The sequence below is a fragment of the Poecile atricapillus genome, chromosome 2 (genome assembly GCF_030490865.1).
Source record: "Poecile atricapillus isolate bPoeAtr1 chromosome 2, bPoeAtr1.hap1, whole genome shotgun sequence".
Taxonomy (NCBI): domain Eukaryota; kingdom Metazoa; phylum Chordata; class Aves; order Passeriformes; family Paridae; genus Poecile; species Poecile atricapillus.
Genome location: NC_081250.1, coordinates 80,674,515 through 80,697,110, shown reverse-complemented (window position 1 = coordinate 80,697,110; position 22,596 = coordinate 80,674,515). Strand labels below are relative to the sequence as shown.

Below are 22,596 nucleotides of genomic sequence, written 5' to 3'. Positions count from 1 at the left end.
CCCAGCTATGAGATGTCAGCAAAAGGTGCTGTGGTCTCTCTTTGGAGCTTCAGTACCTGATGCTAAATCTGTAGGAACTAGCCTCCTGCAGTAGGCACTCTGACAGTAACCGTGGGGAGAAATAGCTCAACACTGCTGACTAAATGTCATAAATATATGTGATATGGATGAAGATATCACAGAGAGGAAGGGCTTTAAAAATTGCAGGGCTTCCTGTAGTATCAGTGGAAAGAAAGAGTGGCTTTAGGGTAGGCCATGGCAGTGCAGGAGCAGGGTGCCCAGGGCACAGGCACTGAACCCACAGGGACATTCTTGCCCTGCTACTTCCAGCTCAGGTCCCAGCTGCTGTGTCTGCTGGAGCAGGTGATCATACTCTGCCTTACCTGCTCACAAGGCCACATTCACAGATACTAACTAGTCATGTGCAAAATTCTTCTTGTTTACCTGTTGTGCATGTGTTACTGAAGTACATCTCCCCAGCAGAGTGAGCTGAGGGCTGGTGGCTTCAGGCTAGACTGCTTAGAGGGAAACACAGACCTTCTGTTTGAACACTTCACAACCTGGGTGTGCAGAAGAGCACGGTTCACAGTCTTGTAATGAACATCCTTGGTAAGCTAGCCTACTGTCATTTATCTGTTAGTCTGCAGAGTTTGAAAATTTAGGTCAAATATATCCAAATTTGTGTTTTGAGAATTTATAAAAATAAATTAATTGTTTTGAGAATTAAAAAAACCCCAAAAAACAGTACTGTTTTTTTCTGTAATATAAAATAGTAACTGTAATTTCAGTTGTGAGTTTAAATGTGTATATTGACCCTTCTTTTCTGTTTACTCCCTGCCATCCACAAAATACATTCCACTTATGGAGGAGGAGGTGTTTTTTAAAATAGTGCTTAGTTACCGTGTTTAGATTTTGAGTAGTTGCCTAAAAATACTGTATTTTCCTCTTTCTCATGTAATTTCTATTTCTAGTACAGTGGCTGCATCAGTTGTGATTTATTACCAAATTGTTAGTGTGTATCATAAAGCAACTAAGAATTAGAGCAAAGTCTGTACGGTTTGGCAGCTTATCAGTCACAGGGGAAAGAGCATGTGATCATTGTTCATGTGATGTAAACCCTAACAAAAACATTCAAATATTGTCAGCATTGCTATCACATATTTGCTTTTCTTTCCAGAGCTGTCTCCAGCTATTTCCTTTCAGATTTTAACGTCCTCAGGGAGTGCATCTGGAATGATTCTACCTCATTATTCGTGGTACTGCAACCAGCAATATTCCAAAATACATTATTTTGAAATCTACCTGTATTGGCTGAGCTTTTAGGATTATTGCTACAAAGCAATATCAGTTAGTATGACCATGTTATTTACAGAAATTCTACAGTAAATTCAAAAATCCAATATGAGATTTACAAATGTTAAGGGGAAGAAGGTGATTTTTGGCTGTAGGGTTTTGATACCAATGTTAGAATCAGTTAATTGCAATGAGCCTTCATTTTGGATATGTGCTATGGTTTGCTTCTTTCCAGAGATAGATTGAAGGAGTCAGACTCTGCAGGTAGCAGGAAACAGCCTGCCCATAATTTTCAGGTAGAAATGAAAAGACCAGAGCGGCTCTTTAAAAGATTTCCGTACCACTAAATGGCATTCTCTCATTTTGTCAGAGAAATAGAAAAATAACTCCAAACACTTAGAAAAACCACTTGAAAATATTCTGCTACTGCTTCTAGGTGCCTGAATATTGAGAGAGAAAAGCACAAAATTTACCATTCTTTCACTGCTCCTTTGTGGTGTCTTTAGCTAATAGAGCTATGGAGTTCTCAGAAAATCTTGGATGAGAAATTGCAGCATTTGGTTAGTAATTGTAAACCCTCTAAGCATGTCAGTTTCTACTCCTCAAAGAAGAGAAAACAAAAACCAAACGGTATCTTCTGAAATCATGAGAAAGATGAACTGTTAATTGGAAGGAGACCATATTTATTCTTATTTTTTTATTCCAGTTTTTTTCTTTTCCATAAAAATTTGTCTTTCTTGTTGATGGGAGTAAAGGAAGTTCTTAACAAACCTTCCTATTGCATTTACTACACGACAGGTTTTCCACACAATCCCAAGTGATCTTAATTCCTATTGAGCTAGATGTAAAAGCCAGTGGAAACTAACAACTTCACAGCCAATCTCCAGATCAAGATATTTTGAAAGAGTAATAAGAATTTAGCAGTAGTGAAAGGGGAAACCAGGAATTAGAAAATTGATTATATAGTCTCTGAAAAGATCTAAGTTAACATGAGGTATTTCTCCTTAAGCAAATATTTAGGCCAGAGATATATGATGCAGAAAGGCACATATTGATGAGGTTATTCATTCCATATAAGCCAGCTAGCTTATAGCTGAGAAATAAATTTGGCTATAACACAAATCCAATTTGGCTAGCCTAGCTCATGCCAGAACAAGTCCCTGGATAAGTTACAGGGGACCTTCACCACCCCCATTGAAGCTTAGTTGCAAGCACACTGCTGGTCAAGGAGCTGGGCAGTGCTAAAACCTCAACCAATAAATTCTCTAAGCCTGGGAGATTTGAACCAACTATATAAGTAAGTTCCAAACAATAAAATGAGGCTGTTTTGTCTGAGGATCAAGAGGACTCAAATCTTGGATTCTGTCTCCCACCCATGACTGGCATGTAACAATGCCATAAAAATGTAATATGATTGAAGATATACTGAAAGTAAAATGCTGTAAAATCAACAGTTTTCAAATCAGAGTGTACAAGTTTTCCTTGCATGTGAATTTAAAAAAGAGAAGGAAATTATAAGTTGTTAGTCTTCCAGTAGAGACAAGTCCTTGATATTTCCTCCCTGTGATTTCTAATATCTAGCTGTGTAGGACAGAACACGCTTTTTTTAAGGGTGACTGGGAGGTGTGATACTTCTGAGTCAAAACCAGAAAGGATCATAACCTGTAAAAGAGTCTTTGAAGTCATTAAGGTAGACACCTCCTTCAGTTTACTGCTCCTCTATGAGTCATTCATTGCCTTTGTGCAGCTGATGCAATCTCATCTGACCTCTATCTTGCAACTGAGGCATGGAAAGGGTTTTTGGGTCTCATTTGGTAGAGCTGGGCAGAGTCTGGTAGGCTTCTGTAGCAAGTGGAATGTTCTCTGTGGAATAAAGTGCTCAGAGGCTTTGAAGTCTACATGGCTAGAATATAATCTCTTACCTTTTCAGAATCAAAAGTATGTGTACATTTCTTTGGCCAAAAAACCAGGTGGGAAATGAGACATTTAGCGGTGGATGATAAAATGAATATTAGAGGAATTAAAAAAATGAAGAACAGGAGGTGTAACTCTCAAAAAAGTGCCTCTGCTTCTAGAGATTAGGGCTGAAAAAACTGCACCAGTGTAGATTTGGTGGTAATGAAGGAAAGCGTTTGTTGCTGCTGAGCCCTGTGTCCTTGCCCAGGGCAAGAGAAGAGCAAGATTTTGCAGTAGACTGTGCTGCTGGCTTGCCTTACAAGCTCCTGTGGCTGAGCTGCTCTAGTAGAGGCCTCTGTCTAAGCAATCAGGGTAGCAAGCTGAGGCTGCATGGGGAGCTCTACATGGATCTGGGAGGTTTTATGCTGCTGAGATTTACTGTCCTCAGACCACGCATAGATGGATTTAAGGGTGCTACTTAAATGTCTGCTGCTGAAAGAGAGCAGCTAGTGTTCCACACAGTTGTGATGAGATGGAGAGAAGTGCCAAAAAAAATTAAACAGTGGGAAAATTATTTACCATTTAGCATCTTAATTGTGGTTGAATATATTTAGTCATCAACCTAGAAGAGCAAATCTTCTAGTTTTGGCTCTATCTCCTCTAAAACAGCTTGACTTGTTCTTGAGTGTGGCTTGTCAGTGACTGGTAAATGGACAAGGACTAACATTAGAAAAAATATTGTTATTCTTTATGGAGTAGATACATAGTGGGTTTTGTTCAGTGTAATGTATGCAATGATGTTCCACAGCTGAAAATTCATGCTGTCATACATTGCTAGTAAGAGAATACCAAATTTATAATAGGATAGTTAATTACACGAACATTTACTATCTTCCTTTCAAATATGGAAATACCTCTTTATCCTAGCTTTTTATTCTCATTATTCCCATTTACTGCTACCAACACCATGCTTATCTAATGGTGGATGAGTTTCCTTCTGTCGCACTGGGGTTCTGAGACCTCTCATCCAGTTTGGCCAGGTCAAGCGTGGCACAAATCGGGATGGGTACAATGGGGTGCCCAAAGATAGATTTTAATGTTCACTGGGACTGCATGGTCTGAGGGGCTGCTTCCAAAGACCCAGGGGCGTGGTTAACCTAGTGTGCTGGTTTTGTATTAATTAATATTTGGTGAGGAGAGAAAAGGCTACCCACGGAAATAATTTTTCTAAAAGGGGGCTGCTAAGACCTTCCTCTGTGCTTAACAAAAAACAATAGCCGGCTAGGTCTGAGAACTGACTACCTATTAAACCATTTAGAAGCTTGGTCTGCCTCTGTGATATCCACATTCTAAAAACGAACAAGCCCGGGAAATCTCTCTCTTACTTCTGACTTTGAAAAGGTAACAGCGCTGGTGGGGCCAGGCCAGCCCCACTCCACCACAGCCTGGCGGGGCCGGGCTGAACCCCAGCGGTGGCTGGGCGGGGGACAGGAGGCTGCAAGGCCCAAGCCGAAGCTGGGTCAGTTCCGAAGCTGCTGACATCTTGCTAACATCAAGCCCTGCCCCTGCCGTCAGCCTGCGCCGAGCCAGGATCCGCTGGGCCCCGGGAGTGGCTCCAGGCCGGACCAGACCCCCTCCACCGCTGCCCCTCCGCAGCTGCTGCCGGGCAGAGGGAGGGGCCCAGCTCGGCCTGCGACCCATCACTGTGACTGCTTGGCCACTGCCCATGACCATCTGCAGGTCTAGACAAGATATTAACTCCTTCACAGCACAGATGAAACCTACAGACCTTGATCCTCTCTCAAGGGAGAGAAAATGACGAAATGACAACATGTAGGGAAACAGCATAAAGACACCAAGGTCGCTAAAGAAAGAGTCAAGTCCCAGATAGAAGAAGAATAAAGAGATGCCCAAGTATTGAAGGTAAAAGTTCTTTTAGTAAAGCCATAGAGATGGACTATGATACACTAAAATATCCCCTTTAATTAATGAGAAAATATGGGTGAATAGTGTGTTCAAACTGTAGATGTGAACAGAAACATCCATAATGAAGCAAAGTAGATGCTGAAAGAGCAGTGATCCCATGAGAAACTTGAACAGAGAGATTAAAGTAATGAAGACCCTTTGCCCCCAGAGAGAAAACCTCTGTTCCCAGAGATAAAAATAATCACAGAAATAAATTAAAAAAACCTTTGCTTTTAAACAACTCATCCTTAAAATAATACCCCATAAGTTAACATGACCCATTAGTTCAGCTGTCAGAAAGCTGTGAAAATAGGAGGAACTTCACAATTACAGATTTTTTTCCTGGGCAGCTGCTCTTTGTGGAAATAAAAAGACACAAAAAACCTGTTTCTTCTGAAAAAATCTCCATGGCAAGAAAAAAACTCTTCTCCCTACAGGAACTGATAAAAAAAACTATTGTAAAAATAATAACTAATTTAAAATCCCAAGTTTTATCTCTACATTGTCAGTTGTTAAAGAAAATAAGTCGGGCAGGGGGAAGAAAAGTATTCTAAGGATTTTATTCTAATTCTCTTTATGCTTTTAGTTCTGTTAATTAAGTTTTCTTCATACCTTTTAAGTTTTAAACCTGTTTTACCCTCCTCCTAATCCATATCTCACAACAAGAAGTAAATAAGTGCACTAATAATTTTAGTCACGCTAAACCCTCCACATTATTTAGTGCATTACCCAAGAAACTCAAATTAGCAATTACATAGGGCAGGGGTCCAATCGTGAACAGGGATCAGAGACATGACCTATTATGGAATGATCCCACTAGCAGCCTAATTTCCATCCTTTCAGTATCCCACCTCCCAGGGCCTTATTCCCTCCATGTCAGGAACCTGGTCCAAGGTATGATCTATTCCAACAAATTTGGTTCCCACATCCTTCTCTATCATGCTCTTCATCATTATGAAATGTAAAAATTGTACAAATAATAATGGAATCTTCTTTGCAGTATTGCTTCAAGGCAAGTGCGTGCCTTCTCATTTCTTAGAAAATTCCATTGCTTTGGAGTTGGGCACCACAAAAATGAAGAAAATTGCATTTACAAGTCACCTCTCTATTATTTCAATGAACAAGTCCCTCTAACCAATCAATCATTGCAGTTTACAACTTCCTCATGAAGGGAAGAGGAGGGGCAGGCACTGATCTCTTCTCTGGTGACCAGTGACAGGATCTGAGGGAATGGCCTAAAGATGAGTGAGGGGAGGTTTAGGTTGGATATTAGGTAAAGGTTCTTCATCCAGAGACTGGTTGAGCACTGGAACAGGCTCCCCAGGGCAGTGGTCGCATCACCACAGAACCAAGCCTGGCAGAGTTCAAGAAACATTTGGACAATTGTCTCAGGTGCAAGGTGTGACTCTTGGGGATGGTCCTGTGTAGGGCCAGGATCTGGAACTCGATGATCTTGATGGGTCCTTTCAAATCCAGAATGTTCTGTGTGATTCTGAGTTTTAGTTTCCACCTGTATTCTGAAAATTTCCTGTAAGCTAGCTATTTCTATTTTTTTTTTTTTTTTTGCTTCATGGGCCTGCGGCATCATTCTAAGGTCTCATAGTGTGTTCAGATACTGCTCTCATTAGTGAGCGGCTATCAAAAAAAAATACCACCCTGCAGTCAAGCAAAGTCTTGACATACTGAAAGACTCTTGTAATTCAATTACTGTGGCACACAGAGATGTGTAAAGCTCACTGCAAACAGCTCTGAGAAACCTTCATCAGATGTGTTTGATACATACTGGTTCTTTTGTTGTGTGCTTCTTTTCAGCAGAAGCTGTTCTTTTGTTGAGAAAGCTGTGCTCTAAATGTGAACCATTTCTCTCATAGGTATAGGTCCCTAAATTAAAAAGCAGACTGTTTATATGAATTCCTGGACTCCTGTCTTAATAATATGTTTTACAGTTCATCTAAATATTCTCCGATTTTATGAAGTAGGAGAACTATTTCTGGATTGTTTGACTGAAATAGTTTTATAAAGTGTATATACATTGTATTAATGATTTAGCTGTTTTAACAAAGGCAAATGATCTCTAGAAATTCCAGCTATTTGAATTTAAATGTGAAATTGCTTCTCCCTCTTTTTTCCCTAGATGCTTAATTCTATCTTCTTCCGATTCAATGCTATGCTAATGTTCAATTGCTCCCCATGTTTCTTTAATGCTTAGGTGAATGGGGTGTATTCATTAGAAGATGAGGTTTTTAGATCCAAGCACAGAGGCAGACTCTCAGCTGAGATAAACAGGATGGTCACAGGCTCTATAGAAGAGGAAAGACTCACTCTGCTCTTGCCACCAGGCAAGGACATGCAGTGTGTGCTGCATTTGCTTATTAAACTCAAGCTGTAATACTGTATTTGAGACAGATAAGATGGTGATGCTACTGCATCCTACCTGGGTATTCCAAACATAATTTTTACCTTTCTCAAACTGTCTACTTACACCCTGATACCTGTTACAACTACTTTGAATCCTTATCTAGCCAACTGAGATAATAAAATGGAAATTTAAAATGGGAGTGCACACTTTAGAAAAATAAAAAGAAAACCAGCAACAAACCCCAAGCTTGCTTTTGAACCACATTATTAATGCTTTTTAAAAGGTTAAGTATAAAAAACCAGTGAGCTACTAAAGGAAGAAATGTCCCTCTGGACAGATTGATTCTAAGTCATAGTGTGTGTTTTCTCAAACAAAAAACACCAGGCTGAGCCTCTTTCAGATTAATAAGATGGATGAGCCTATTCTTTAAATGCAGCAGTAAATTAATGTAAGGTTATTCACCAGGACTTGCAAGCCAGTAGCAGCAATGTTCTTGGTTTAGCCATGTGCTAGTCTCTGATCTTTCAAAACTGTAATCTGCCTTTTCTTAAAATAGATGCATTTTGCACAGTTTGATGCTAAACCTTCAGGAAGGAACCGTTGCTTAATGAGAAGCCTGAGGCATGCTGGATTTCCTCTCCAGGGCTGTGTGCAGTCTATCAGTTACTTTGTTACTTAAATAGACAGAATTTTAGGTTGATGTGTTTTATAGTAGGAGTCCTTGCTCTCTAGTCAGCCATGAACATTACAGAGCCAGCGTCATAGGTGTAAGTCACAAGAGCACAACCCTGTTTGCCCTTGACCAAAGCACATTTACATAAAAAACAGAGGTTTTGCTAAAACACAGGTCATGTGTTCTGCTGCAATTTAAAATGTGATCACAGTTACCAGTGGTTATAACAGCTATAAAAGATGAAAATGACAAGAATAAAATTTATAGTGCTCATGAGCTGTTCATTAATGCAAAATTGCATATTTTGTTTGAAGGTAGTGCTTTCACACAGAACTGAAAATCTCCAGGATTCAGAAACTGGGAATTATTCAAGATTGTGTTAAAAAAACATTGTTATCAGTGCCTCTTCTCCCTCTCTCCCTTTTTTAAATTTTTTATATTTTCTTCTTTTTATGGAGACACACTTTTCAGTGTAATTTGTGGAGCAGTGGCAATAAGGCATGCATAGGTGGGAAAGAGCAAAATTCTTCTTATGAAGTCAGGAACTATGGTACTTTCTTCCAAGTTTCATGGGCCTGAATCCTAGGAGTAATACCTATAAAAATACTTTTTTTTGCCTCCAGCATGGTCATCTGTGATATTCCACAGCAGCTGCATTCCATAGAGCTGTAGGATTACAGGATTGCAACCTTTTAGAATCACAAGAGTTGACACTAATCCACACATACAAAAATCCACTTTAGGTCTCTGAGTGAAAAACAGGCCCATCCCATCACCACAGATGCATCTATTGCTCAAAAATACTGGTTTCTTAATAAAAAGCAGTTTAGTAATAAATCTTTAATAAAAAGATGTTTTCTTATATTTATGCACAAAAAAATTCTTTTGCTTTGCTAGAGCTAGGGAAAGAACAAGAAGGGGCATAAATGAGTGGAAAACTAGTCTAGGTAAAACCAGAAGCATAACTTCCTTCCTAGATGAAGGAAGCTCTTTCATTGTGGAAAGCATAATGATAAGGGTTTTCAAGAACCAGGACACTTTGACATCCAAAAAACCATTGTCACTTGCAGTAGTTGATGATAAACTGAAGAGGCAAGATAATGAGATCCCAACCGCAGGATCTTTGCTTGATAGAAGTAAAATACTAATGCCTGCTTCAGTAGAGAATCCCGTTCATATCTACTAGTAATATTTCAACGTACATTTCTTTCTGAACATTGGTGTTTACCATGCATTTCCACAAACAACAAGGCTGTTGTGACCATGTCCTCTTGTTTGTAAAGAGGATTTTGACTGTTGCTTTGTGATAGCACATCTAGACAGATTATGTAAGGTGAATCCTATAGGGGAAATACTAATGCTCTCATCTGAGACACGTGTGCCCTTCTGCAGTGCAAGGGCAGCTGGTCCTTTTCCCTGTCTTTTTTTCACCAGGGAAGAAAGTTTACGACATTTTCCTGGTCCATTCAGGTCAATTTCAGGATCAATAAGTTTATTATTAGAAGATCAAGAGGGAGGGTTTTCATTAGAAGTGCTAGAGAAAAGGAAGCAATCAGGTGGAGCACAGGATTGGCTGGAAAGAATATACAATGAGGGAGTTACATATCCACTAATGTCATTATGAAACTCATTGTCAAATGGCACTCTAATACGGAGACTGGGCTTCTAGTGCTCTTACAGCTTCTTTAGATCAAGCAGTGAGGAAATAGGCTGGCACTATTATGTGTTGTATTATTGAATCATAGAATCATACAACAGGTTGGGTTGGAAGGGAGTTTAAAGCTTATCTAGTTTCACCTCATTATGCAGCACTGTGTGTAGTGTGTGGTCAGTTCCCCTCTTTGAGTCACAAGAAGGGTGTACAGTTGCTCTTCTAGGTGAGAATAGGTCCTCTGCAAGGAAAAGACAACACCTGATGGGTATTTTACTTCATCGAGATGATTTTCTTCTGATGAAAAAAGAGTTTTTATATTTGAGGGGGGTTTTTTTGTTTGCTTTTTGGAGTTTTTATTTGGTTGGGATTTGAGGTTTGTTTTTTTCCCCCAGTGGCAGATTAGCCACTGACAGACAGATCTGTTCCTGGGCTCTTTCATTACAAGGTTTGGGTCTGGTGCGATTTCACAACCAAAAGGCTCAGAAGAATAGTAGCAAAATGAATTTACAGAAATTGGAGGAAAACTTGGAAAACTTCTTGGGAAGGTGTTCTTTCCCGAAGTTTTCCTGAACAAAACTACAGTACCTTACTGCCACGTGAAGGTGTTTTCAAGCTCATTACTGGTCATTTCAGAGACTTTCACAGTGAAAATATTCTGGGGGATTTAAAATGTTCTTTGCAGAAGAGACGGATTTAGATACACTGATAGATTCTGATGGTGTAAAAGGTTCATTCACCTTTTGCTCAGTGTCAAACTGAAATTTATCTTTATGAAGATTTTGTGAGTCACAACTTTCGGAGAGGTCTCCTGAAAAAAACCTATGCATTCAAACACTCTATTAAGCTTCTTGCAACAGATCTCAACTACAGCCTGCCTGCATCTGACAAAACATAACAAAAATGAAAATGCATTTATTAAACACAGAGAGGAGTTGAATCATATATTTTAAAACCAAAGGGAGCTCTTTTTGACAGTCATGTCAGTGCACAAAATGCATTTCATATGGCTTCTGAATGCTCTACAAAATGCTTTTTAAATGATACAAACTCTCCTTTTCATCTTAAGTGTGTACAAAGGTATATGTATATTTAAAAATAAGGAGAGAAGTTAACAATAGTTTGTCAGGCACAGGACTTGCAGTTCACATCTAAACTTGTTTCTGAATGTTCCCAGAGGTCTTATGTGCTGAAAGAGTGCATTGAATATAGGTCACACCAGGTTGGTTATGCTGTTAGATTATCCAGTTTGACTATCATTTTGTTTACCTTTTAGGAGGTTTGTCTTTCTGAAAATAGAATAAACAAAATGCTTCAGTGATAGAATTCATGGGAAGACTACGATTTCAGCACTGGATTTTGAAGTAATGTAGCAATTGGGAGACTCTCCAAAATGTTTTACATATATCCATCAACATTATAGTTTGAGCTTTATTACACTCTTTCTTCCAGTGATGCCCAAACCCACTGCAGCTTTGTGCAGCAAATAGCCAAAGCAGCAGGTGATCCCAGCCTCAGGTGTCCTCAGGAGTCAGTACTTTTCTGCTTTGAATCTATCAATAGCTGGAAGCAGCTGTTCCAAGCAAAGGACAATAACATAGTGTTCATTTAAGCACCCAGAAATACATTATCCGTGTTCACAGAATAGTTTCCAGCCATTTGGAAGTCTTTGTGAACATTGCATATCAAGCCAGTGAAAGAAAAATAAATGAAATTAAAATCCACTCACCATTTGCTGTAGCAGGACCCTGATGCTGGTGGGAATCTGTCACATTGCCTCCCCAGTCCTCTGCAGTTAATGGTTTGGGTTCCTGATGTTCAAAGCACCTTGAAATAAAGACACGGGATTTGTGGTAGAAATGCTTCAGGGTTTATGTCAGGATCTCCTCATTAAAGTTCAGTACACAGAATCACAGAATGGTTAGGGTTTTAAAAGGCCTTAAAGATTATCTGGTTCCAACCCCTCTGTGACGGGCAGGGACACCTTGCACTAGACCAGGTTGATCAGGGCCCATCCAATCTAGCCTTGAACGCTGCCAGGGATGGGGCATTTACAGCTTCCTCCAGTGCCCTGCTACCCTCACAGTATGTTATTTACATTATTTTCTGAAGCCAGACCTCTTGCTTTTCTTTAAAGCAGAATGTCCTGTGTTTAGCACTGATGCCTAAACAAAGAGGACTGTATAAATTTGGCTGCTATGGATCATGTGTTAGTACGGCCACCACTATAAAATCTTAGAACTAACTTTTGACAGTACTAATGCTGATTACTTATGTGCAGTACAAACAGGTAAGCTAGGATTAGGGATCATCACTATTTATTAGTGGCACCCAGCATGACAGTCTAAATAATATGAAAATATGAAATTTAATCTGATAAAATTTGTGTAGCTTTCCCTACCATTTTCCCACACTACTTTCTGTTCTTTGCATCTAGGGACTTCAAAAACAGAGCACAGAGCCCTTTCTCAAAAAGAGAAATCTGGGGTGTTTTGCCATGTTATTAGATCCTGATACAACTTCCTTTTATCTTATGTCTAATGGTGGTAAGCTCAACTAGATGACCTGTCAGTTCATTTGAAGGATACATTATTTGTATTAAGCAGTGTTTCCCTAAAGTTTCCTTACTTAGTCCTTCTCTAAGATTATGCTTTGTTTAGTTCTACTGTGACCAGAGATCTTGCATACATTCCAAAGCTTTATTTTGGACCGATTGCATACATCAAATATCACTCTGTGGGAAAACAATCCCAGTTTCCTCTCTTTCCATGTAAACTTCTTGATTCTATATATTGCTTTGTTGCACTTCAGTCAGCTGTGACTAGCAAAGGAACTTCTTCCTGTTGGAACTTCAGACTGATGAGTAGATTCCTAATCCTTTACCAGCTGTCACTGAAAAATAATATAGTATTTTAACAAAATTGGTATTGAGTATGAATGTGTATGTCTGCTAACATCTTGAGCAGGATTTTTTTAAAAAATATGTGTCAACGGAATCACATTAAATTTCCTAACTGAAGCATCTCAAGTCATAGTTAAAATATGCCCAAGCTAGTTGTGGCTGCTACTGGCTCTTGCTCACATGTTCAGTTCCAGCCGAAGTTCAGAGAGGAAAGAGCAGTAAAAGGCTTTTCATGTGGTAACATAGATCCAGTTGCTGCTGTTTCAAGAAGTGTAATCAAGTGTCAGCATAAGTCGGAGGAGAACAGCTGAGAATGCAGTCCAGGCCTCCTGCCACTAAGCACAGCATCCCTTGGCTCACATTTTTTCTGCTGGGTTGTTCCCACTGTTGGATGTAACAAGTGTCCTCGCTTTTGGCTTTTGGCCTATTTCTGCCACGGAAATGATTGTCAAGAGGATGCAATACAGCCAGGAACAAAGCAGCCCTTTTCTCTGGTGATAGGGAGAGGAGGTGCTGGCCACCACCGGCTGCTGGTCAGGCTGTACAAAAATGTCTTCTGTGCTTCATCAGCCCTCCAGGCCTTTGGACACGTTGTGATTTGGGGTGAGAGGTGGCGGCACATGGAGCAGGTAAAGAAGTGTGAGAGAGAAGTTGCCCTCCACAGCTCTTGGAGAATCCCTGGGGTGCAGGATGAGGTGCAGAGCTCCTGAGAATTTGGGTGTTGTCTTACTCTGCCTCATGAGAAGATGAGAACTCACAGCAGGAGTGAGGAGATAAAAAGGATCACTATTTTAGGTGTAATGCTCCAGGTTCTCCTCCCATCAGGCTTCCCAGAGGCTGAAGATCACTTCTTCAGCTGCCCTCTCCCCCAGACTTTGGTCAAGAAAGCTGTGCCTAAAAGGTAGCTAGATGGCTGGTGTTGGGATATATGGGACAGTGCAGGAGCTGGGCACATGTTCCAGTCTCCTGTGCAACAGTGCACAACTCTTTAACTCCCCATCAGGTCATGGGATTTAGATTTCCTACTGAATTATCTGTTTTTATTATGTATCTTGATATTATTTTTAAAAAAATAGAGAAGGGTTAATATCTCATAAGCATCTCTCAGAGTTGCCACATATTTCTTATATATCCCACCCACTGGAATATCTCTGACTATACAGCATGTATTTATTTGCCTTGTATGTCCCTTATGGCTCTTAGCAGTTACTTCCAAGGTTTCTGCCAGCTGCTTATATCACCAGTGATACTGAAACCAATTCAGATGACGTACATGTTAGTAAATAAGGAAAATCCCACTATCTCTATTACCTTTTCCTGTTGTCTGCTTTATTACACAAGTGACACAGGTTCTCTTTGTTGTGTAATGGAAGCTTTTGCAGGCGTAGTAAAGCAAACTTTCCTGGGACTATTTTTAGAGGTGATCATGGGGATTTGGATTAGAATAGATTAAGTAAGGATTTCTGCAGAGATGATACATATACCTTTACTTAAAGACATGTGACCTGACTGATTGAAGAGGTGTTTATGAAATAAGTGAAGCTGAACATATCACAAAAATTGGAGTGGAAAAATTATGGGTCATCATCTGTGTGTCCACAGACTGGACTGTGTTTTTATGTAGTATACTGGGAAATGGATCTGCAAATGCTCATAACGCTGCAAAACAAAGGTGGCGATTTTGTGCCTTCAGTATTGAGGCACTGTCAGGGGCACTGCCATTTGAGCTTGATTTTGGGTACAGGATTGGGTTTTGGGCTACTCTCTTCCTCTGCAGAGCAGGGAGAGTTTGCACACTGAAGCTCCATCCCTGCTTAGATACTCTTTTGTACTTCTCTGATCACTTTCACTGGCAAAATTAGCCTCTCCTCCCTTACCTCATCCAGGCACATGGGGTTTTGATCAAGCAACAGTTGGACAAAATTTATTTAAATTTCTAGGCTTTTTTTTTGTCACTTTCCTAATACAAATGTGCATGTGACTAAGCTGTTGCAGCCCTTTCTTTAAAAAGTCAGCCTAAATTATTTTCTGCAGATAATATTAGGGTTTATGTGCTTGATGGATTTCTGTAGCACATAAAAAACACCATTTCTTGCTGGGCTGATGACCTGAATAATTACCTGATCTCTGTCGCTGTTGAAATAATCAATTTAAACCAAATATAAGACACACTCAAGACACTTTTGAAAGTTTCTCAGATTGCCATTTTCATACTGGAAGGTTTTGTGCATGATACAAAAATTAGTATATAGCAGATCATGGTTCTCAGTGCTACAGTTTACTCTTTTTTAATACAATATAAATTTAGAATCTCTGTTAGAGTGAAGTTTCCCACAGTTGCAGAACTTTTAGTGGAAATCAGAATAATCATAATTACCCTCAAATGATTTTGGGAGATTTTCTTTGAAATACTTGACCTGATTTTAATTTTTGTGGTTTTTTGCTTTATACAAGAATTATGGTTGTATATATAATTATGTTATAGTATGAGTTTTTTATAAGATAAAAATATTAACTATATGAATTATTATCTTAATGAATCAACAAGATAATGCTTCAACACTAGTTTTTATTCCTTTATTTTTTTTAATTCTTTAATTTCTACTACTTTTGATATTTTTTTATAACATGTTTTTAACTTAGACTTTTCACTGTTATTCTTTCATGTGACTACAGATTATGATGAATCATTATCTCATTTAATTTAACTACACATGGTTTTAATCACTGCTAGTAAACCAGCCTTGCAGAATTGTCATTAGTACTTATAGATGCATGCAAAAGAAACTGGACAGTTTATCACAATGTTTGTGGAGAGCAGAAGGTAATACCAATTTAGCCTTTTGCAGACTCATTTTTGTCTGGGGTAATTGGCAAAAAACTATAATAAGCTGTTTTCATTCTCTTGGTGGAAAGTAAGCTGGCTGAAGAGAACTTTAAAAAAGCTAAATTAATTGCATACTGTATGTGATTTGCTTGTTATTCAGCTTGAGTTCAGTATTGATCCTTGAGTATTTCATGTGCTCTCTACTATTTGTAATGATCTAGCATACAAATAGCCTTACATCAGTAATTTTGTCATAATATATGATTTATAAAATTGTCTCCTGAGATATCTGTGACTTCTCTTAATCAGATGTTATTATGTCATTAGCCAACACAGCTGAGCAAAACACAGTTTCTTTTCATAGTGGTAGCACTATTCCAGTCTTGCATGAATTCAAAGGCACATGAAGACTTATAATTTTAAACAGAATCAGAAGATTCTGTTTGAGGAAGGTCTTGCAACCTTTGATTAACTTCAGGTAGTCCCATGACTGTTATGTTGATTTGTGGAGTGTGAGAAGAAAATAAGAAATGTAGTTATACTTTATTTAGAATATATGGAAAACAAGTAGATTATCTGAGACTGTTTTGTCATATATTCTAAATATTGTTAATTTTGCTGCTACTTCAAAACAAAGGGGGATCTTTCAAAACTGTGCTTGTTACAGAAAAATTCAGATATATCATATACTACAAAAAACAAACAAACAAAAAAAAACCAGCTGTGGGAAAGCTCTGTGAAATGCCAAATATTCCTCAGGGGAAAGATAGAGCCCCCAACACCTGGAAGTATTGTGGCTTCTACTTGGAAAAAAACCCATTACTGAGTTGACTTTCAACCTCCCCTTCTGTGGAAAAACAACAGTAAATGTTAATATAGTTGGTATGATGGATGACCCTCTCTTTCTTGTTTGTCACACAGAGACAGTGTGTGCTGTTTGAAGAATGAAATAGGATCTGTTGCAAACTTTGTTTCATACTTTACATCTCTTATGCAGAGAGGATCTGTTTCATTGGTCTGGGAGAATGATGGGGAGCAACCCTGGCCACTGACTGTGGGAGAGCAAGTCAGATAACAGAATATCCTTGAAAAGCAGGGATAATGTGTTTGCATTCTGCAACATATGTACAGTTACACTGTCTAATACTTGATGTTTATTACTATATATTAATGGGAATAGTTTGAGTTTTATTATTATTTAAAATACATGGTATTTGAGGATATATGGAAGGGAAGAAAGGAGAAAGGATACTGTCGAAGGAGAAAAGTCCTTTTAGGCAGAGGACATACTTTTAAGAATTATCAATCTTCCTTTCTCCCAAAGCCTTCACAAGTAGTGAATACTTCTTAGAATTGATTTTATTGACAAAAATAAAGGTAAGATTAAATTAAAAAAATGTGGGTTTTTTTTTTTTTTTCATGTACACTGACCATTTCATAATTGCACTGTGGCCTTTCATATGATGAGCAGAATAATGGATGCCTTTGGTAGAATATTAATGTTATCTCTCTTTTCAGGGTAACCAGATTGTTCAAGTTCAGTATTTTCTAACTAAAATTCATTTATTTTTAGATTTTGTAAAGACATTTCACAGCTGTATTTTCCTGCAGACTGCTGCGATACAGGCTACTGCTTTACTGATTGCTTCTAAAGGCAATTTGCTGGAGGCAATTTTGTATCACTTATTAATTGAAGGAGTTTTTAATATATGATAGTATTTATTGGTATATGAACTTAAAGATTCCAGACTAATAATTCACTTTGAAATTGACTGATTGCACATGGTGGCTGATCTGTTTGTACTAGCTTTCAGCAAGCAGAATATAGACAGGGTCAGAAATGGATGCGAAGAAAAAATAAAAAAGGAAATAAAAGATCAACCTTATAAATTATCATTGTATCATTGCATGAGGATTTGGTAAATAACCATCAAATCCAGAAGTTTATTACAACTTTCATAGTAAAGCTGCAGCCTCCTGCACCCCATTTCAGTATCTGACACATTTGGAAGAGTTATGCAAGGGAAAGCAGCCCCTCAGCAAGCAGTCTGTCTCACCCACCTCCCCACAGACCTTCAATGAGTGAAAAAAACCACATCAGCTTTACAGAAGGGACTGGCTTTTATGTCCTCATGCCATTGCATATTTTGCTTCTCATCCAGGGACTGCTGGGTGTACACTCCACCGAATACTGGATTCTCACACTCTTATCTGGCCCACTTCAGATTTGTAAAACCATTCTTCAAGGATGATTTTCCTTGCTACTGCATCATGTAATCCCTCAGAAAGCTTCTGCTCTCTGTTGCCTTTCTTTATCCTTAAGCAAGCAGTCTTTGATAGCAACTTTGGAAAATAAACTTCATAAAATATTGGGACTTAAAGTAATCCTTCTGGTTTTTAAACTCAGAACAGTGAGTGAGTTTGATTTGAAGATAATTTGTGTCTTATATCTGCTGAAATCAGAATGCCAGTGTTAGATGCATTAGTTCTTATCTGATGGAGGTACATGCTTAAGTAGGACAAAATCCCTCAACATTGTAATGCAAAAACCTCTTGCAAAAAACCGAAAAAACAAAAAATCCAAACTAATGTTTGCTATTGTTTTTTTAGCATTATTTTACAATATTTTTACAATATTTTAACTTTTTTTACAAAAAGAGCAAGAAAAAGAACTTATTTTAAGCAGCTGGTAACACTGTTTTTAGAACACAAAAATGTTCTGTGAAAGCATATTGTGAAAATGTCTGTGGAGGAAGGCCAGTCCTCCAAAAGGCTTCCTCCTTGGAGATCTGTCCCCTAAGATAAGACAAAACTACTTAGTCATGGTGACTAAGCTGTGGACCCCTTCCTGCTTCGGAGCCCCATGTTATCTCCTTGTAGACTATTGGTCATTTTACCCTGGTCTTAAACCATTGGTCCTTTTCCCAATTCTCCCCTTCCCTATAAAAACCCCAGCTTTTGCCCAGTTCAGGGGAAGTTTGTCACAAGCTCCCTGTGCTGAAGCCTGCCAATAAAGGACTCCATGGAATGCTACATGGCCTCCTGTCTCTCGTCTAAGTGTTGGCTGGGGTAACCCATGAGCGGAACTGGTCTGATCTGAGGTTATCACAGAGCTGAAATCACTTCTAAAAGAGCTGATCACTTGAAGCCTCAGGTGGAGCTCATAAGGGTTAACCCTGGCTGGAAAGTGTCCAAGACCCCTGGACAGCTGTTCTTCGAGAGATCCCTATCTGGGATAGTCGGTAACATCTGGGGGTTGGACATACCCTTGGAGCCAGCCACCAATAAATATCCTCCAGATACTGGGTGAAGTATGTTTGGTTTTTGTCCATTAGAGATGATAGCTACTTTTAGTTATTCTTACAGCCTTTTGGAAATTATCTTCAAAAATGCCATTTTTTTCCAGTGAACAATAGAATATTAATTCTTATTTTCAAAAGCTTTTGTCTCCAAACAATTGTAAATTTAATTTTCTGCTGTCATAATTAACGGACATTTTACAGAATGACTGCATGGGGTTTTAAATTGTGACAGCTTCAGCTGGCTGTAAGCTGCACAGATAATTTGGCCTAACAGACAATTCAACCAGCCTAGCTTGTTAGGGAATAGAAGTTAACAAGTCCCTGGGTATGATAATATTAGGTCGAGCTCAAATTCAAACAGGGGACCCTGGCCAATCCCCTTGAATTATGAATGCATCCAGATCACTGGCGAGTGAGCTGGGCAGAGGTAAGATCCCTAACCAATCACATATGTAATTGCAGAAATTTGAAGCCCCTATAAAAGGAGGCATCCAGAAATAAAATTCGTCTGTTGCTGCATGAACTTGGTGTGTTGTTGTCATGTGCCTGTCTCCAACATCAGCTACAACTGATGAACCCAACATGATACAAAAAGCTGCTGCTGTATTGCAGGGATACAGAGAGTAGTGCAATTTGCTGCTGGCAGTCTGTAGGGCTGCAGAGAGCAGCAGGGAAAGTGGAAGGCAGCAAAATTGTTGCGGAGTCTCAGCAGGACAGTGGGTATTGCGGGCATCAGAGAGTGCTGTGAGGAGCAGCAGGGAAAGCAGCATGGGTCCAGACCCTTTTAGAGATGCCACTGGGAGAAATGGCAGTGTGGGCTTCAGTGACAGAGGACCCTACCCTACAGGTATGGACTCTTATTTTAAAGAAAAGAGGGATAAAACACAATAAACAGGCTTTATGAGCCTCAAAAACATGGTGCAAGAGCCATGGACTGGAAGTGTCTGAAGGGGCCGCGCTGGACTTGGATGTGGGAGCAGGCTGCCAGATATATACTTGCAGCAGCTGCTATTGCTGATGAGACTGCCATCAATGTTATCAAGCCCTGGAGGCTCATCCTGGACTTGCTAAGGCAGTTGAAAAATGAGCAGGATACGAGGACAGCAGAGGGGATGACGCAGCCACTGCCCACCAAGTTGTGTGGTGAAAACAGAGCGCTGGGTGAAGCAGTGGGCAGCACGGATGCCATGCTGGGTGTACAGGGGAGAAAGATGGGTGGAGCAGCCATATTGTCCCATGAAATCACACAGAGCCATGAAGCCCTCCAGGCAAAGACGACCTGTCTGCAGAATACCCTGCTGCTGCCTGGAGCTGAGGCACCACCCTGAATGGAGACAACCTGTCTGCGGAATGCTCTGCTTCTCCATGGAACTGTGGAGCTGGCCCGAGCCAGCACACATTGCCGGCGGAGTGTGCCACAGCCGAACCAAGCTGCTGTGACGCTGTTTCAAGCAGTGGAGATGCCTTGCGCTGCTGCGCTATGTTGAACAGGCATCCTCCAGCTCGCCTGTGCCCTGCTTTGCCAGCTGAGACCCTTGAAAGGGTTGGCCACTGTGAGGTTCCTGACTGCTGCAAAGCGGTCACTGAGCTGAGCTGTGCCGCAGCGGGCCCTGGGTGCCACAGGCGGGTGCTCTATGACTGCACCTGACTGTGCTGGCTCTGCCACTGCACCACAGGGGTGCCTGGCTCCCGCAAAAATGGAAAGATCTGCAGCTGTCCCAACTGCACCTACGCTGCCATTTGAACAGTGCATGTTGGAGCTACACACACACCTTGCCACCATGGGAGTGCTCAGACCACCTCCTCCTGGAGCTGATTGTCCCAGCTGTGAGACTGTGCCTTCGACCCAGCCTCCAATGATCATGCCCAGCCATCGCTACAACTCGTGGGTAGACCCTGGCAACACATCATCAAGGCTACTGGGAGAACAACTAGATGTCATACCCAGAAGCAACAGTAGATTGGGGAATCCTAAAATGACCGCTGCTGCTGCTGTGAGCATGCCACCACTACCGGAGATGGAGCTGCCCCTGGGATATACACCAGAAAGGGACTTGACATATACTGGAGAAGACACCTTCGCCGCTATCAAGTCAGTGCAATGCTGCAGTTTTCCATTTGACCCTCGTGGATCCAGTCATGCCAAAAGCCGCCACCTTGGGGAGCCCTGAAAAGCTGCCATGCAGAGACTGAGGGAGCCCAGTGGGCAAGAGACAACGACCTCCCGCCTTCTGCAACACAGCTTGGCGGCTGTGGGTCTGTGTCACTGCCATCTGGGAAAGAGGCATCAAAATCAGGGACCAGCCCATGCTGCTCCCACTGTATCTGGAATTCCCATTTGCTGCCCACCATGGCCACAGCTTCTGTCCCGGGCAGGGCTGTGGCTGTGGGCCCCTGCGACGTGGGGGACTCTCTCATGGCCACACCTGCAGTGCCTATTTCTGCTTCTTACAGCAGCCAAAAGGGGCAGCAACACAGACAAATTGAAAGCTGCTTTAATAAGGTTTTCAGACGCTGGACATGACAGGTTATCATAAAAGCAAGTACTCATTCTAATATTAATTTCTGTGCATACCTTCACAGATTCACTCCTCAGGTTACGATTGGCAATGCTAAGTCCTTTCCTCTTCAAATGTGCATTTAATTTTGGTATGATACTACATAATATTTGGATTATAGTTTAACTTAATAATTCTCTTCCATATAAAACTCACAGTAATTTTCCAGATTCTTTTACCTTCTCAGAAGAAAAAAGAAGTACTAAGGTATTTATTCTCCTGTTCCAAAAATCTTACTGTTTCAGTTTTGGGATTTCTAAATCTAAAACTAGGTTTTGTTCTTGGTCATTTAAAATTGTGGAAACATATTCAAGGATGGGAGCTGCTGACTGTTTTTGGTTTATCTGACAATTAACAAACCTATAGCAAACCAGCCAGGCTTGCAATATAAAACTTAAAAGGTTATTGAGACAACACCACCAAAAGGAAACCTATTAAATAAGCTTGTAAAAGGAAAGCCTTACATACATACACTCAAACAATATTCATAATACTTACCTAGACTTCACCTCTTTATATCTAACTGAGCATACTTTGTAATAACTCTGGATAATGGCAACATGACATTTAGTTTTGTCACTGTCAATTTGATGATTTATCATAAATCCTTCAAAAGAAAAAATATACTATGCAGAGTAAAACCCAACGCATAGACTTCTACATCCTTGTGCTATGCCATATTTCCCTTGCAATTAATGTCAGCCTGCAAGCATTGTATGGAGTCCCAAAACTATAAATTGTAGAAAACAAGCAGATTATGTGGAGGTGTGAAAACCTAGAATGAAAGTTTGAAATAAGTCCAAAATAGAAAAGACTGTTTTGTTTTTGGATTCAACCTTTTCTATTATATTTATGCAATTTGTTTATTTGTTGTCCCTGAAAGTCTTATGAAATTCTTTGTATCCCAAAGTTATGAATCAGAACGTAAGATGATTACACAGGAAAAACAAAATTGTTAAATTTTACTTTCTATCTGCATAACACAAATATTCAGCACAGAGGACTAAAATTCATTAAGAGTTTAAAATTAGATCAAATAGAATTTATTACAGTCTTACCATCTCTAGATTGCAGTGTCTGTAGTTTTAATAAAGAAGACATTAGTATCTTGCTTTGAAGGAGATTTTCTTGATAAGAAATAAAGGTGATACATTTAATATTTTAATATGT

The 22,596-nt window shown here is 39.8% G+C and overlaps 2 protein-coding genes across 2 annotated transcripts in view; one reads left to right on the top strand and one right to left on the bottom strand.

Annotated features, from left to right (window-relative positions):
* ANKRD33B (ankyrin repeat domain 33B) overlaps nucleotides 1-22,596 on the top strand; it is a 49,426-nt gene that overhangs the window by 12,448 nt on the left and 14,382 nt on the right. The gene's annotated exons all lie outside the window — the stretch shown is intronic.
* The window catches only part of DAP (death associated protein), a 109,499-nt gene continuing 98,281 nt past the window's right edge, over nucleotides 11,379-22,596 (bottom strand). The window contains exons 3-4 of the mRNA XM_058831697.1: nucleotides 11,567-11,664; nucleotides 11,379-11,410 (exon numbers count right to left, since the gene is read on the bottom strand). Of these exons, the coding sequence (XP_058687680.1) occupies nucleotides 11,394-11,410; nucleotides 11,567-11,664 (115 nt within the window). The 3' untranslated portion in view covers nucleotides 11,379-11,393. The remainder of the gene's footprint in view (nucleotides 11,411-11,566; nucleotides 11,665-22,596) is intronic.